Source organism: Aspergillus chevalieri, chromosome 2 (assembly GCF_016861735.1).
Source record: "Aspergillus chevalieri M1 DNA, chromosome 2, nearly complete sequence".
NCBI classification, from domain to species: Eukaryota; Fungi; Ascomycota; class Eurotiomycetes; order Eurotiales; family Aspergillaceae; genus Aspergillus; species Aspergillus chevalieri.
The window spans coordinates 1,586,145-1,601,533 of NC_057363.1; the positions used below are offsets into that span (position 1 = coordinate 1,586,145).

The 15,389-nt window shown below is 49.7% G+C and overlaps 5 protein-coding genes across 5 annotated transcripts; 2 read left to right on the forward strand and 3 right to left on the reverse strand.

Annotated features, from left to right (window-relative positions):
- Window positions 1-2,167: 2,167 nt before the first annotated feature.
- ACHE_20549S (putative mitochondrial carrier protein) lies at window positions 2,168-3,240 on the forward strand (the record flags this gene model as incomplete). The annotated part of the gene is made up of 5 exons (XM_043284865.1): window positions 2,168-2,175; window positions 2,232-2,305; window positions 2,368-2,586; window positions 2,643-2,980; window positions 3,034-3,240. 5 exons carry the CDS (start codon window positions 2,168-2,170, stop codon window positions 3,238-3,240), a joined length of 846 nt encoding a protein of 281 aa, XP_043133613.1.
- A 371-nt stretch (window positions 3,241-3,611) lies between these two features.
- RIM20 (putative pH signal transduction protein PalA) lies at window positions 3,612-6,573 on the forward strand (the record flags this gene model as incomplete). The annotated part of the gene is made up of 7 exons (XM_043284866.1): window positions 3,612-3,619; window positions 3,694-3,931; window positions 4,002-4,056; window positions 4,112-5,006; window positions 5,058-5,632; window positions 5,681-6,083; window positions 6,141-6,573. 7 exons carry the CDS (start codon window positions 3,612-3,614, stop codon window positions 6,571-6,573), a joined length of 2,607 nt encoding a protein of 868 aa, XP_043133614.1.
- A 73-nt stretch (window positions 6,574-6,646) lies between these two features.
- Window positions 6,647-7,649, reverse strand: ACHE_20551A (DUF3632 domain-containing protein; the record flags this gene model as incomplete). Its single annotated transcript, XM_043284867.1, has 2 exons — window positions 6,647-7,404; window positions 7,481-7,649. 2 exons carry the CDS (start codon window positions 7,647-7,649, stop codon window positions 6,647-6,649), a joined length of 927 nt encoding a protein of 308 aa, XP_043133615.1.
- Window positions 7,650-8,009: 360 nt separating this feature from the next.
- Window positions 8,010-9,531, reverse strand: ACHE_20552A (DUF1593 domain-containing protein; the record flags this gene model as incomplete). Its single annotated transcript, XM_043284868.1, has 2 exons — window positions 8,010-9,131; window positions 9,181-9,531. 2 exons carry the CDS (start codon window positions 9,529-9,531, stop codon window positions 8,010-8,012), a joined length of 1,473 nt encoding a protein of 490 aa, XP_043133616.1.
- A 1,145-nt stretch (window positions 9,532-10,676) lies between these two features.
- ACHE_20553A (dDENN domain protein) lies at window positions 10,677-14,375 on the reverse strand (the record flags this gene model as incomplete). Its single annotated transcript, XM_043284869.1, has 6 exons — window positions 10,677-10,807; window positions 10,858-11,118; window positions 11,171-12,512; window positions 12,569-12,628; window positions 12,679-13,592; window positions 13,652-14,375. The coding sequence occupies 6 exons, from the start codon at window positions 14,373-14,375 to the stop codon at window positions 10,677-10,679; spliced, it is 3,432 nt and encodes a 1,143-aa protein (XP_043133617.1).
- Window positions 14,376-15,389: the final 1,014 nt, after the last annotated feature.

Here is a 15,389-nt window from a genome sequence, read left to right on the forward strand (position 1 = left end):
AGTATAGAGTGGTATCAGGTATAAGGAAACAATACACCAAACGAATATTCGCAATTGGGGTCTGAAATGTCTTAAATCGATTTTCTTCCAGCTCAATGCGGATACAGATGGATATATTGCGGAGAAAAGAATGGACGGGGTGCCGATTGCGGGGAGAACATGGCCGCGACCGAGAGACCGAGGTCCCGAGGATATTGGCTATTGAGCATATGTACTCACACTGCACGACGCATCTCACTCAACAAATCCTTGATGTCTGACGACAAAGCATTTTCGCAGAGAATCTATACTGCCTCTTGTATATCCCTGGACCTAGGTTCAATTTGGTCAAGTAGTAACCGTGATTTAGTACTTGAATATATATTCCCGAGCACTCTATTGTGATTGGGAATATCACAGTAGATCATATCCATGGGTTAATTCCCGCTTATATACCCCAGTATTCCCCTGGTATGCGTGTGCCTATAAGTCGTGCCGCTGAGGTTATTGAACGTCAGCTGCCCAGTCAATATGCGGTATTCAGATTCCATTGGCGACACAGGGTTGGTTCAGAGAATACGCCTTAGTAGGAGATTGTTTGGATAACAAAGGCAATGATGACCCTGAAGGCTATCCATTTGCCAAAGATACACAGCCAGTGGCCAAGGCTTCACACCACGGGCCTGTCGTTGTAGCTATCCCTCCTTGATGTAGAAATCCGAATTCTCATGTATCAAACCGTACGGACCAGGACCGGACCATTTCATCCATAGACATATCAATTCGCCATTGCAAAAGCTTCACGAATGTCGGCGTCTTTTCTAGCAGCCTCTCAACCCATAGGAGTACGTACCCGGGTAAGACAAGTCGTAGGAGCGGACAGAAGCAGACTTGGAACAGTATCGAATGTTTCCCAACATAGATCACCACACATTGCACGCAACAAGCAATCACCGTGGATCCTGTTCAACCCAGTTCCATATGCATATATCCTCTTATCACTTTGTGCGGGAGAGCAGACATGGATCATACAGTTCAACACCGCAATAGACAGTCATTTCTGTAGGCGATCTTTTTTCTTCTTATCTTCTTATCCTTGTAAATAAAGGTCCAGCTCGACTCACGAAGACGTCACTCCACTCTGCCCCTAAACCCGATTTGGAGGGGTCTTCTGGGCCCACCGCCTTGGCCCACATGCTTTTCTCTCGAAGAATCACTGGAGGAACATTTCCGGTCGAACAGCCATCCCGCGGTGTTCGGCGCAGTTGTGTCTTGCTGTGATTTTCACTGGCAATTGGTACTGCTATTTATCTTCAGGGAGCGGATGCTGGATCAGTCTGGAGGTAAGTGGTCCGCTTGTTGTTCGTCCTTGGCGCGGTCATACGGAAAAGAAAGATAGGAGACAAATGAAGAAACGCCGAAAAAAGTATGGACTAGCTAATTGATGGCCGGTGGCGTCGGTGTTATTATAGGGTGTTCTCTGAATCGCACGTCTCTCGTTCCCCTCTCCAAGACCCTCTGGACGTCCTGCTGTTCGATCTCAACCAACCCGGAACATAGACACGGGAAATTCGCTACACCTTAGTCGGCAATTGCATCGGCTGTGTGTTCGCCTGCACTCAACCTCTGTCGTCTCAATTATACTCATACCCACGATAAAAACAACATTCCTCGTCTGTCGAGAAGCTGCAGGTTACGAAAAGGGTGTTTAAGCCCTCGTTCATGGACAATTGTGGGACGCCGAACGGTCTGCTCGCAAGCTGAGAGACCGCTTTGCGTTCCATAGGGCTCCCCAGCCTGCTTTCACCAGGGCCCTGATATTGAACGCTGCACAGGCAGTCATTGGTCTCATAAGAGACAAAGGAGGGAATAAAGCTACAGTCTTGGTCTGCCCTCAATGGGCTATTCCCGGGAATGACTAGTGACAGAACCTCTGAACATGCCCCTTTCGTCTCTCCACTCTCCAACCCCTCTACTATAAATCCCGTCTGGACAATGGATGAATCGACTCGCAACAAACTTCTCAAGCGGTATAAGACGCAGGTGGCTTCGGGGACGTCGACCATCTGCGCGACACTTGCTGTGGTAGGTGAACGGCGCATCAGGCATTGAATGAGAAGCTTGTCTACGAACCATCCGTACTGATGCTGTTTCTTTACAGACTCCTCTGGAGAATGTCAAGACCCGTATGCAAACGTGAGCGATGCGCAATAACCTTAGAATATTGCAGACAGCAAACTGACATGTACAAGACATAATTTCCCAAATATCTTCCAATGTATTCGCTATTTATGGCGGACAGAGGGCCCGCGTGGCTACGTTGCTGGTTAGTTGAAATTTTGCCCCGACCTCTAGTTTGAGCACAAATGTAACTCATTGCCTTTATAGGAGCTCTGCCACCTTTGGCGAGTGTCACGGTGGTTCGGGTGATTAACTTCTCCACGTACTCCAACGCAAAGCATAGTATATCCGGTCTTTTTGAAAGAATCACTGGCGAATCTCCTTTGGCACACTACAATAGGCCGGGTAGTGGTCCTACCGCGTCGAGTATCTTAACGTTCACCCTTTCTGGATTCTGTGCCGGTGCTATTACCTCCCCCCTGGCCTGTAAGTTATATTGACATGACCTTTGATTCAATCCCAGCTGACCTACTTTGTATAAGGTCCGTTTGAACTCACCAAAAACGTTGTTCAAACCTCTGTTTTGGTATCTAACCGCTCTATGGCGGCCCCTGATGCGGTCAGAGACCCTAATTTGCGCAATAAGCCGCGACTGAATACCATTGAAGCGGTCAAACAAATCGTCCAGCGCTATGGGTTCCGTGGCCTTTACACCGGGTTTCATCTACATGCTTTGCGAGATAGCGTTGGGTCCGCCCTATACTTTGGAGTCTACGAGACCGTCAAACAGATCACGGCTAAAAAATTAGGCCCTGACACTTCTCCGTTTGGCGGCACTATCGTTGCGGGGGCCGTTTGCAGTACCGTGCCCTGGTTCTGCGTAAGTACCACTTGTCTGCTGGGACATACAATTTGCTTACAACGCATTTCTAGACTTATCCCCTCGATACCCGCAAAACACGCGCGCAGAGCGTTCTGCTTGGAAAGACCAAGCAAGTTGGAGAGGCCTCGGCGGCCGTTTCCAAATCGAGCATGTACAAAGGCATCTCTATCATCCTGTTCCGGACAGGCATCAATAACATGATCTTGCTGAGTCTATTCGAATATATTAAGGCGCGCATCAACCAGCTGGAGATATAGCGCGTCGTTGCATGAGTGGTGATTATGTATTATCTTTGTTTTTATTTTGCTTGCAAGTTTGGATTCGGGGAGATATTGTCATCAGATGTTTATGTTTGTTTGCTCTTTTATCTGTCTGATGATTGATTATGATTTCACGTACATATATGTGCAATAGCATGAGCCGCTGCTCCAGGATATACAACAATCTAAATTAGTGTATGGTTTCATACATCAGTATACCGTTTATGCCCGATCCATCAGGCATGCAGAACGTCATCCGTTGCCCGGTGGGGTTTGGCTTTTCGCTGTCAACAAACCAGAAAAAATTAAGACACTTCCAACACGGACTTTGTTCTTTGCTCCTGGCTCGCCTTTCGCTTGGATTCACAATGGCAGCGTATGTCTATTCTTCTTCTCCTAGAAGATACTACTCTCTTAAGCCTACCCTGCTAACCAATGCCCATCGCACAGCAACATCCTCCAACTCCCGTTTCGGCGCTCCCACAGCGTCTCACTATCGAATGCCATCACCCAATATATCTCCTCCAAATATGACCAGCGCCCGGATATGTTTGCAGAGGATTTGCTGATCATCGACCGCTTACGAACTGAGGCTATCAATGTCCAGGAACCGCATGTTACCGGGATCAGTCGGCTGGTCACGTATGCGGCGCAGCTGAAATGGCTGAGTGGGAAGTTCCCAATAGACGTGAGTGCTCTATACAAAGATGGAAGTTATGGATTTTTGATGAAGAGGGGAATGTTTATCTGCGATATAGGTTGGGGTGGAATTTCCGTGGTATCCTGCATTTGGGTTGAACACATCTAGGCCGAGTATGTCCCCCCCCCTGGAGTACATGAAGAGAAACAGACTGATGGAATTGTCAAGCTTCGCAGAATAACCTCCGCTTCGAGCTCGCGAATATCTTATTCAACCTGGCGGCCCTGTACTCGCAACTAGCATTCAACGTGAACCGCACGACGTCGGAAGGGCTCAAACAGGCATGCAACTACTTCTGCCAGTCGGCCGGGGTCCTGACACACCTGCGAACCGATATCCTACCTGACATTCGCACCTCGCCGCCAGAAGATATGGACGATATGACAGTTCAGAGTCTGGAACAGTTACTGTTGGCGCAGGCGCAGGAGTGTTTCTGGCAAAAGGCAGTTAAGGATGGATTGAAGGATGCGTCGATTGCACGACTTGCGGCTAAGGTATCGGATTTTTATGCGGATGCTGGGGACTTTGCCGTGAAGTCGAATGCGATTAGTCCGGAGTGGATTCATCATACAACGGCTAAGCATCACCATTTCGCTGCGGCTGCGCAGTACCGGCAGTCGCTGGACTGTCTCGAGAAACGGAAATATGGTGAAGAGGTGGCTCGTCTTCGCGACAGTGTGACATGTGTAAACGAGGCATTGAAGGAGTCACGGTGGATCAATCGCGTTGTGCTGGGCGATTTGAATGGGCTGAAGAACCGGGTGACAGAGGACCTGAAGCGTGCGGAGAAAGACAACGACGTAATCTACCTCAACCCGGTACCTCCCAAGTCAGAGCTCAAGGCCATTGATCGAGCAAGCATGGTTGCGGCCAAGGCGCCGTCGCAGGTGACTGATGCTATCGCTATGCTTGGAGACAATGGGCCTCTTGGTCAACCGCTGTTTTCGAAACTGGTCCCGTATGCTGTTCACATCGCAGCCAGTATTTACTCTGATCGTCGTGATCGATTGATCAATGATAACATCATTGTGGAGCTGGAATCAATGACGGACAAGATCAGGGAGTATGTCCCTTCCCTAGCAAAATCGCCATAAAAATTTGCTAACGAATGCAGTCTGCTATCCTCCTTGAACCTGCCTGGCTCACTCCAAGCGCTGGAGAAACCACTTGGCCTGCCACCCACGTTAGTTTCACACGCCGAAGAAATGCGCCAACAAGGCGGACTGCACGAACTACGAAAGTCTCTCGAGGATACCTCCAAAGTCAAAACGAACGACAAAGCAGTATTTCAGGAGGCCGTCGAACTTCTACAAGCTGAAAAGGCCGAAGACGAGGCTTCGCGCAGGAAATACGGAACAGACCGGTGGTCGAGAGAACCGTCTGAAAAGGCGGCGCCAAAGATCTACGCGACTTCTAACGATATCAATGGATACTTTGCGTCTGCGCAGAACAGCGACAACTTGGTTGAGAGGAAGGTCAAAGATTCCGAGGCGATCTTCCGGGTGTTGACGGGTACCAACCGTGATCTCGAGCATTATGTGCCTAGTAGTCGGAGGGCGGCGATTCCGCCGGAGTTGGAGCAAGAAACTATCCGCCTACGAGGATGCTTGAGTGAGCTTAGTCGGTTGGAGAACCGACGGAAGCGACGAATCCTGACGTTGAAAGATAAAGCTCGCTCGGATGATATCAGTGAGTGTACTTCTGACCGTTGATAACTCCCATGCTTATAACATTCAGGCCAATCCCTCGTCAGAGAAACAGCCCGTCTGGAACGCGAATTTCCCATGCAAACAATACAAGCCAGCCAATTCGAAGACCTCCTCGAAGAAAAGCTCCATCTCTACGACTCAGACAAACAAATGGTGGAGCAAGAACAACATGACCAAGACCAGATCGCCGCCCAGGTTCGTGAGGCCAACCGCGCATTCACAAATGCCCAACACGGCGACGCATCATCCAAGGCACGTGAGAAGGCGTTACAGGAACTCGAGAACGGATACCTCAAGTACAAGGAGATTATCTCCAATATTGAAGTCGGGAGGAAGTTCTACAATGACCTTGCGAAGCACGTTGGAAGATTCCGGGATGACTGCAAGTCTTTCGTGCAGCAAAGGAGGATGGAGGCTAGTCAGATTGAGGCGTATGTTCCTTCCCTAAACCTGACTATTGATGTAATGTATACTGACTGACTGGACAGTGAAATCTCGAGCGTCGCGGCAATGGCATCGCTGAATATCTCCCAGTCACATTTCCGCCAGCAGCCAGCAAATCATCCATCTGCGTATAGCAAGCCCCAGTCTCAGACTCCCGTCCAGCCCAAACCGCAACCTCAACCTCAACTCCAGCCACAGTCAAAACCAGTAGTTCGACCGCAAGCTCCTGCCCCCTCGCCGCCGCAGCCTCAGCCGCAACCGGTGCAAGTGCAGCCAGTGCAAACACAACCACGACCATCAGTTACCGGGGGACCGCTTCAAGCACCGCAACCTACACGCGCGGTGCCTCCTCCATCTGTCCCTGCGCCGGGGATATGGTCTCCTGAGATGGGGATACGATTTGGAGGGTCACCAGCAGGAAGGGGACAGGGTCAGCCGGGACCGTGGAATCCTAACCAGGGGATACGATTTTCTTAACAGCCGGTATATATTGCATCATATTATATACAGTAATCAATTGCTATCAACAATCACAATCGTGAGAAACGAGTTAAGTATGCACACGCGCCAAAATCGCAGCTCCCTGCGCCGCCAATTCCCGGGTATCAATATCCAAATCATCCCTACAACTCAAGAACCTCAATTTCTCAACCCACAACTTCCACCGTTCTTTCGTGATGACATCCCCCTTCGCCCGCACCCCAGACTCAGCCTCACCCTCCTTACCCTTTTTCTCCCCCTTCCGTGCCCACAACTCCTCACCCATAATAATCACCCACACCCCCGCCGCCGCAACAAACGTTTGCACCTTCCGCGCCTCCTTCACAGGCACCTTACCCTTAGTATCATCCTTATGCCTCTGCTCCAGCGCATGCCGCAGCTCAAAAATCCCAATCTGCTCCATCCCCGCAATCTCCCGCTTCGTCACATGCGCCAGAAATGCATTCAGATTCACCCACCCCGCAACCTCAACATCTTCATACCCGTTCCCCGCGCCGGGTGAATCATTCAGTATCTCCCTCGTCGCGGGCCCGAATAAACTTAGCACAGACCAGAGTTTGCCGTCATTGAAGATCCAGTTCCTCGTAGTGCTCTGGTCGATGTTCGACGGATATGGAGGGTCTGGTTTTGTTTTGAGGATTTCGAGGAGGGTGAGGAGTTTGGTGTGGCCTTTTGAGGGCGTGGAAGGGTCTAGGATTGCGGATTGGGATTTTTGGGAGGGAGGGTCTGTGCGGGGAGTTTTCTTTGCGGTCCAGAGGATTGTGTACCAGAGGTCCCAGAGGAGAGATTCAGTGCTGGGGGTTTTGTCTATTGCTTTGTTAGTTTTCTTTCATGTCCATGGCTTTAAGTTGTAATTCATGGTAATTAGTGAATGGGAACGCACTAGCATCACCAGATGAATACGCCTCATTCACCGGCTTTACAATCTTCTCAACGGTAGTTTGCAGATCGATCTCGTCGGCCACGTACGCTTCCACAAGCGGGGTGAAGGGGAGGTCTGGGTCCCCGCGGAACCAGTTGCGGTGTTGGGAGAGTTCGTCAAGAGTGGCCATTTTGTGCTCTGTATTCCTTGAATACAAGGGATATTGACTAGTTGAGGATAGTCAACGGGTGTTTGTGAGTACAAGTACAACTTGTGGTGATAATGGGGCTGAGCGGGGAGATACGGATAGAGCCGTGATGGATGATGTCATGGTGTTGCATTAGTATGTATAATGTGCATAGAGACTTAGTTATGCGGCCATACTAACCCTTCTTTGCCTAGTCTGTATCGCTCTAGATAGGGGATAGACCAATCATGAGGAGATATGTGTGAACGTGTACTATGTGCAAAGGATGTTGATATGTGTCTTATCTACAAAGAGACATGCTATTCGAATATATACATTAGACTACTCAGGGGTACAGCTGTACTAAACCACCAAAACAATCCTCTTATATCTCGTAATCGGAACCTCACCACCAGTGCTAACTTGCAATATCAAATGATACCCATCTACCATCTCTGTACCCTGCATTGCCGGAAGTGTAATCCTAACTTTTTTCGCGCGAACGGCGTCCTCGAATCCCTGCTCGTTGAGCTTGACCAGCTGTCCATCCGAGAGTGGTTGAATGTTTAGTCTTTTATCGCTTTGTGGACCGGGGTTTGGTAGGTAGGATGGTTCTTGGTATTGATACCATTCGAATTGTAGATCGTCATGTTGGTCTGTATCGAGTGTTTCGCTCGCGTCGAAGACGAAAGACTGATTCAAACGCGCATGGAGAATCAATGGCTCCAGACCCTCATGCCCATTCACACGAATAGCAGGCGGATGGCGCGCGGAGGTATAGTTCGAAGAAAGCGTCCATTGCATCCTTGCTGCAAAGTCCGTCTGGAACGCACTGCGCCAGCGGAATATGGTTGCATGATTCGACTTTTCCGTCTCCGTATTATTCACAGAGGTGTAGTATACCGTATCCAGGGTATCACCGAACTGCGTCTCACGATGATCATCTGAAAGGGGTGAATATCGTCCACCCCAACTTCCCCAATCAGGTTTCTCAATGTGCCCCAGTCCGTTAGGGATGAAGTACAACAAACTCGGTGAATCGCCCTCCATCGTATACTCGATATCAGGATAAACATCCCCCAACTTTCCCAATTGGATATACCTCCCCAACCACGCATTCTGCACAATACTATCATTCGCCGCAGGCGAAAGAGCCATCGTCGACATCCCCGTCCAAGCCGCAAGGGGGTACGCCTTCCACGCATGTCTTGACGCAATGTAGAACAAATCCGGGTACGTCGCTCTCAGCCAGGGACCCGTATCATCTTGATCGGAGATTGTGTATATGCGGAGGCGGGAGCGGAGGGTCTTCGCTTCGGTTGAGGAATGGGTGCGGGAGATGTGCTGGAGGGCTTGGGCGAGAGTGTTTGTGCCGCCCCAGACGGGGAGGTGAAGGGTTGCGTTTGAGGATTTGAGGGATTTGACTAGGTGGGATGCGCCGGGACTAAGGGTGCTGTTATTTTGTAAGGCTTGTTTGCCGTAGACCTAGCTGGTCAGCATGCCATGATGTGCATCCATGGGGTTTTAAGCGTACGGTAGGCCCCGAAAAAACAACACTGAGCAGTTCCTTCGCAGAAGAATATTGCTTATCCCCTGGTACATGTTGATTAAGATTATCCACTACACTTCCGTACGCACGAATGATCTCGCGAATCGCCTCTGGATGCGTCTCGTTTGGAAGCCATGTCGAGGTCGTGGCTACTATTCCCTCAGTCTGGAACTCGTTTGAGTAGAGTAGATAGCGGACAAGAGATTGAGAGTCATCGGGTTCATTAAGGATGTCGGATAGGATGAATATGCGCAGTTTTTCTGTTGTGTTTGTGCTGAAGGTGGGTCGTATGACGGATAGGAAGAGCAATATGGGGAAGAGTGTGAAAGGGAGCATGATGCCGGGGGCTTTACATGTACATACCAACTGGATAACGTTTCTAGGGATCTTACCTGCTTTTATAGAATCTTACTAGGCCAATCGCTTCCCCAAAAGTCATGGAGTATAGCAACCGGGCTAAAACCGGTGTCCGAGCATTTCGTCATTCCCCAGATTTTTAATTTATTACCCCAGAATCCCCGCAAGCACGCGGTGCGCTTCGTCCCGACTTTCTTCACGATGATTTCTCGTCTCGTGGCACTGACATATTAACCAAGACTGCCACCCGATGTTGTTACGAGAAATGGGTTAGTCTGATCAACCAGTGGACATAATTGGCTGTCTGACAGCATAACTATCCAAGATCAACGAATACGATCCGGAAAGAATTCATCTCTTAAAGAAACATGATCCAGCATTGATTCATTGTTCGATCCAATAGGAATAACAATAACAGTACCATCCAAACAGACCGAGGAATTGGGGGTAAAAAGGGGGTATTAAGAAAACACACGAGAACATATCAAACAATCAACCGACCAACTTACACGAAGAAAAAATAGGCAAAAGGTAATGAGAAAGGGACAGGAAATACAAGCGATGAATCGAAGTAGAGACCAAAAAAGAGGAATAAATCACAACCGAAGAAGATCAACCCAAAAAGCCGTGCCCAATCATGTAGTAGAAAAATGGGCTTCGAATCGTCAATAATCCAGAAAGACGAATAGAAAAATAAGCATATGTATGACTGTGTATGAGTTTTATGTACCTCCCGAAACTTCTCAGAAACTTCTTCAACATCGGTAAAAATAGATATCGACAATCGCATGCCATGAGTGTCATTAAATCGGGTGTGCCGTGTGCCGTGTCTTGCTCGAATATGGGAAAGGAAATTCGTCACGGGCAATCAACGGTATCGTCTCGAGATGTCATGCTTCTTTTTTTCCTTATATTTTTCATTCTTCACCCTCATCTGTCGTAGAGTTTGTTCCAAACATCCAATCTGTACTGTTTCTTTCCAAAGTGATCCATTACGAATGGATAGATGCTCGTCGTGCCAGTGAAAACGGACAAGCGAAGATCGCAAGAAGGCCAGGACGAGATGAGTGTGCTGCCTCAAAATGTCACATTCACTTCGCATTTCATGCTGGATGGCAACCTCCTTACGGAGGCGTAATAGCCAAACCATTCGGAAGCGGCTTTCGAGTGGCCCTGTTCGCCGCCCTGGACGGTCGAGGAACTCCGTGAATCATGCGGGGGTCTTTCATCAATCTTGTATCCAGTTTTGCCGGTGCTATATAGGTCAGCAAAGTTCATGAACATTGGGCATAAATATGGACAAACCTTTGACTGCCATGCGGCTGAAATCCTCAGAGATACTTTGCTGATTCCGACTGCTGGGTGCGACCGACGCTGCACTAGCGGTGCGCCAGAGATGGTTCGAAGTGTCAGACAGGAAGTCCGTCGTGCTCCGGCCAGAGAAAATCGAAGAACGACCGCGGTTGCGCTTAGACAGGACGATCTCATCGAAGAGTGTCATGCGGGGGTCCTTGGTCTTCGACTTCGGGTTGCAATATTCTCTCTCGCTGATGAATTCGTTGAATCCTAGTATATTGTCAGCATGTCTCCTTGCAAAGTTTTACCGAGAGGAAGCTACCTTGCGTCTGTGACAAAACAGCGATATACTCCGCGTGTTCACCCGGCAAGCTCTTCATGAATGCATCTGCGTTGAAGCTGTAGAACAGACCAGACTTCTTCTTGTCACCAGTAGACGGCTGCAAAAACTTCTTGTACGTGTAGAACAGACTGGCGAAGCACCGGACAAAGGCCGCACGAACCTGCTCCGGGTGGAACGCAGCCGGACACACGATGCAGATCTGCAGAGCACACTGGTTGTGCACAACGGTCTTGCAGGCGCTACATTTGTACATTCCTTCCTCGGCTCGCTCATTACAAATCGCGCAAATGGCCTTGTCGTCCCAAGGCTGGACCTGCAGGCAATGTCCCTCCACCCAACATGTTCCTTCAGAGTTGTGAATAGGCTGAGAAGACGCCGTCGGGACAATTGTGGATGCAGCGACTGTCGACTGCGCATACACAGATGGCGCATAGGTCGATCCAGGGTTGTAATCGGTGTTCAGAGTCGTGACAGACAGGTTGGGCGTGTGGCCCAAGAAAGGCGCACTGGGTCGTCGGGGTATGCCCGTCTTCATATCCATGCCGAACGAGGAGCTACGCCGGGACGCAGCATCAAAATGACCGGATCGCTTTTCCCGCAGGGATGCCTGAAGAGCCAAACCCGAGTCCGTGCGTGATCCTGGTGGAGGGAAATGACCCGACGTAGGTGAGCTATCCATTCTTGGAGACGGTGGAGACCCTGTCTTCGAAGTGGAGCTCGTCCCTGGCCTGTCACCCTTGGATGAGTAGCCCCTCGACACCGACTCCTGTCGAGCTTGCAAATAGGCATTGAAAATGGGTGCCTGATACGAGTTCTGGGGGTTCGAGTTTTGGCCAAAAGAACTCGAGTTGAGACTGACGTACTTGGCTAGTTGAGTGGACTGCGCCTTGGGGTTGAAGATGAAAGGATTTTCAGACATGAAAGAATCGAACGGGTAGGTTTCGACAGCATACGCGGGAGGACCGGTGGGAACGCCGCACCGATTGTGGTGAGGTGCTGCCAGCTGAAGCAGCGACAGCAGTTTCCGGCGCTGGTGTCGTGGCAGCGGAGTGGGCCTGATTGTACTCTCAATCATGTCGGAGTCCAAATCAACCAGGACGAAATCGTCAGATGGCAATTCCACCTTTTCGTACCGTCGTTCAATACCCACGATGTACGGGCACGGAGCTTCGAGGGCCTGGATCAGGCGAGCGGGGAGAATTGGAATGAGGACACCGGTCCATTGAATAGGGAACAAGAGATCGACCAGGGCCTTGGTAGCCAGATAGAGCATTGATGTATGAGAGGATAGGAAAATGATGCGTGATTCCGTCAATGCATACTATCCTCTGTTAGTTTTGTCTCTTTCCAATCTCATTTCTAGCAAGTCGCACTAACCTCGAATAAAATAACGATATTAGGTACCGATAGAGCTCGGAATAAAGCATAGAGATCAGTCTTGCAAACGTTAGAGCGCCAGCATGAAAAGAAGGCAAAGGGAGACGTACATTACGAGAACCGGGCAATTCATTGCTGGCCTCCTTACGCGCGAACAGACGCAATTCCCTGACCGACAATTCGACCTGAGTCGTCGAACCGTTGGGACTGAATGCTTCAGTACAGAGGTTCATGACGTATCGCTCCAAAGGTTGCCAGATACCCATGCGCGGCGAACTGGGAGGCACACGCTGGACGCTGCCTTCAGTCATGGGAACAATGACCGCTTTCAACCATTCTTTCCACAAGCTTGTCATGTTGGCTTCGCGGCCCAGAATTCCGTATGCGCGAGGGATCCAGAAACCTGTATCACCGTCTGTGAGACCCTCAATCTTGGAGGCAGCCCCATGACGGACAGGTCGCAAAAGATCGGTCATCAACCCGATCTTCTCCTCCACTGCGCTGATATCGTCTTCCAATTGCTCTCTCTGTTCTGAGCCCGAGGGTACTGTTGGCAGCTCCGCAAGCAGCCGGGACAGTTTTGCACGCTCAGAGGCCAATCGTTCTCCAAGACTAGCAGCCAGTTCGCGCTCCTCGTCGGTCATGTTGTCCTTGCGCCACTCCTCGCAACGCTTCTCGAGTTCTTCAGCGGCCTGCGGGTTTAAGGGAATCCAGATAATGACGCAAATGGCGTGCAATCTCGAGCCATTATCGGTAGTCATGGCAAAGCCATGCCAGGTAGAGCGTGGTCTCTGATCGGAGGATACGATGTTGATATCATTCGGGAAAGCAAACATGGGCACGTAGTCGGGGAAATTGCACCGTTGCTTCAACTCATCCGTCATGTCTTTAGTGGGGTATCGATCAAGTAGGACAGGTTCGAATCGACGTTTAAGGGGATGCATAGTTGGAGAAATCTCGAGCGGTTGCGGAGTTGGGATAACGGAATTGTAGTTACTCAGGCGTCGCGAAGTTCGTATCGATGCTGCAGATGAACCTGTCAATCAATATCCTCTCTCGCCTTTCTATGAGTGCGAATCTCACCTTGACGGGCCACGGAGGGCTGTCTCTTCATACTATTCATGTCGCGAAACGCCATATGCCGGCGCACGCTGCCAATTCCAGAACGAAGCAGATTGCCCCCTGACGAATTATTCTCTTCGGATACGATCTTCTGGGTACGTAAACGGGATCTAGGTCGGTTATTCGGGGTGATCGCACCCGCGCTGAGACTCAGATCCGACAGAAAGGACTCTCTCTCCGAAGCGAACTTGAGCAATGCCTTGTCGAAATCAAAGTGACCCAACTGACCCGATTCGTCCACCAGCGCCGAGTTTCGCGGCGAAAGCGCAGCCGGAGTAGTATTACCATTATCCCCTGTACTATCACCATTGCCGCCATTCCCGTTACCCTTAATGGTCATGCTGCTTCGGTTACTGTTGGAGCCATTGGGATGAGGATCCGAGTCCCCTGAACGAAACGACAGGCGCTGAACGGAGCCCCGAATCCCACTGGCAGAACCAGGTCTGGAGAGCCCATCCAGCCGAGGGTCATGGGCCTCTTCAGCATCTGCATCCTCCTCGATGGTATCCGCGAGGGCGGGGCCGGGGGAAGTGGCACTGTGGGCTCTGTATTCGTCTCCTAAGCGGCGAAAGGTATCGAGGATTTCGGTCCCATCCACACCGGCAATCCAAAAATAATCGGCGAGAGGAGTCGCAGACCCCTCAGACGTCGAGGAGGAGGAGGCAGAAGTAGAGGAGAAGCGCATCTCGTGGGCGGATTGGAATCGCGGGCGCGCGAGTGGTCATCAACTTTTTTTTCCTTCTTAATTTATTTTCTGGCCTTGTATCGTACAGGGGGGTCTCAATTAGATCTTGGCTCTGCTATTCGAAATGTTTGCTTTTTTCTGGACACTTCATGCGAGTTGGTCTGGATCAGGATTGTTTGTTTGTCTCCGATTCAAAGGTCAATGGTCAATCCGGGAGGGGGATTCAACGATCAGCGGTGGTTCTGGCGGAGGTTGGAGACGCAGCTGGGGCAATTCTAATGACAGATAATGATATTATATGTAGGTAAAGGAGAAGGTTAGAGGGAGAGAATTATGAGAAAATTGAGAGAGGGAGAGAAAAAGAGGATAGAAAGAGGTACAGGAAAGAGAAGAGAAGAGAATAGAAAGAGTGGAAAGAAGAGGGGATGATGGATCGACTGGAGAAGGAAAAGGAGTAAGTAACAGCAAGAGAGCAAAAGGAGGACCAGCTTGAAACGAGGCCAGAAAAACCTCCTTTTTTTATGGAATTTATTACAGTGATTCTATTATCATAATTTTAGAATAATTTTGTTTATTTTGCTGCATGATAATGCACTTATTCTGCTTTGTTTTATCCACGTATCTTTAACCATCTTTATCCATGGATGATACTACTGCTGTGGAATATTGGAGAATACTGTAGACAAACCAACCTCTCTCCTGAAACGACCCATGGTGCATTTGATTATACCTTGCTGTTCCTGCCTCTCAATCTGGTAAATGGACCTGACGGGGTTGGAGTCTTCAGTCGTGCATATACCCACACAGCAGCAGGACACTTGTACAGCTCATACTACTTGTATGTACTAGTAACTCTGCACCTATACACACTGACAGACGGGATGTACCTTAATCATCCTCAACCGAGTTAATTACCACCCAAAATACCTGCCAAAAATGAGCCTGCTCCAGCATAGTCCGTCGATAGTATCGTCCATCATGGTTGCTCTCAGACCACTTCCTCTCCCTCCAAAG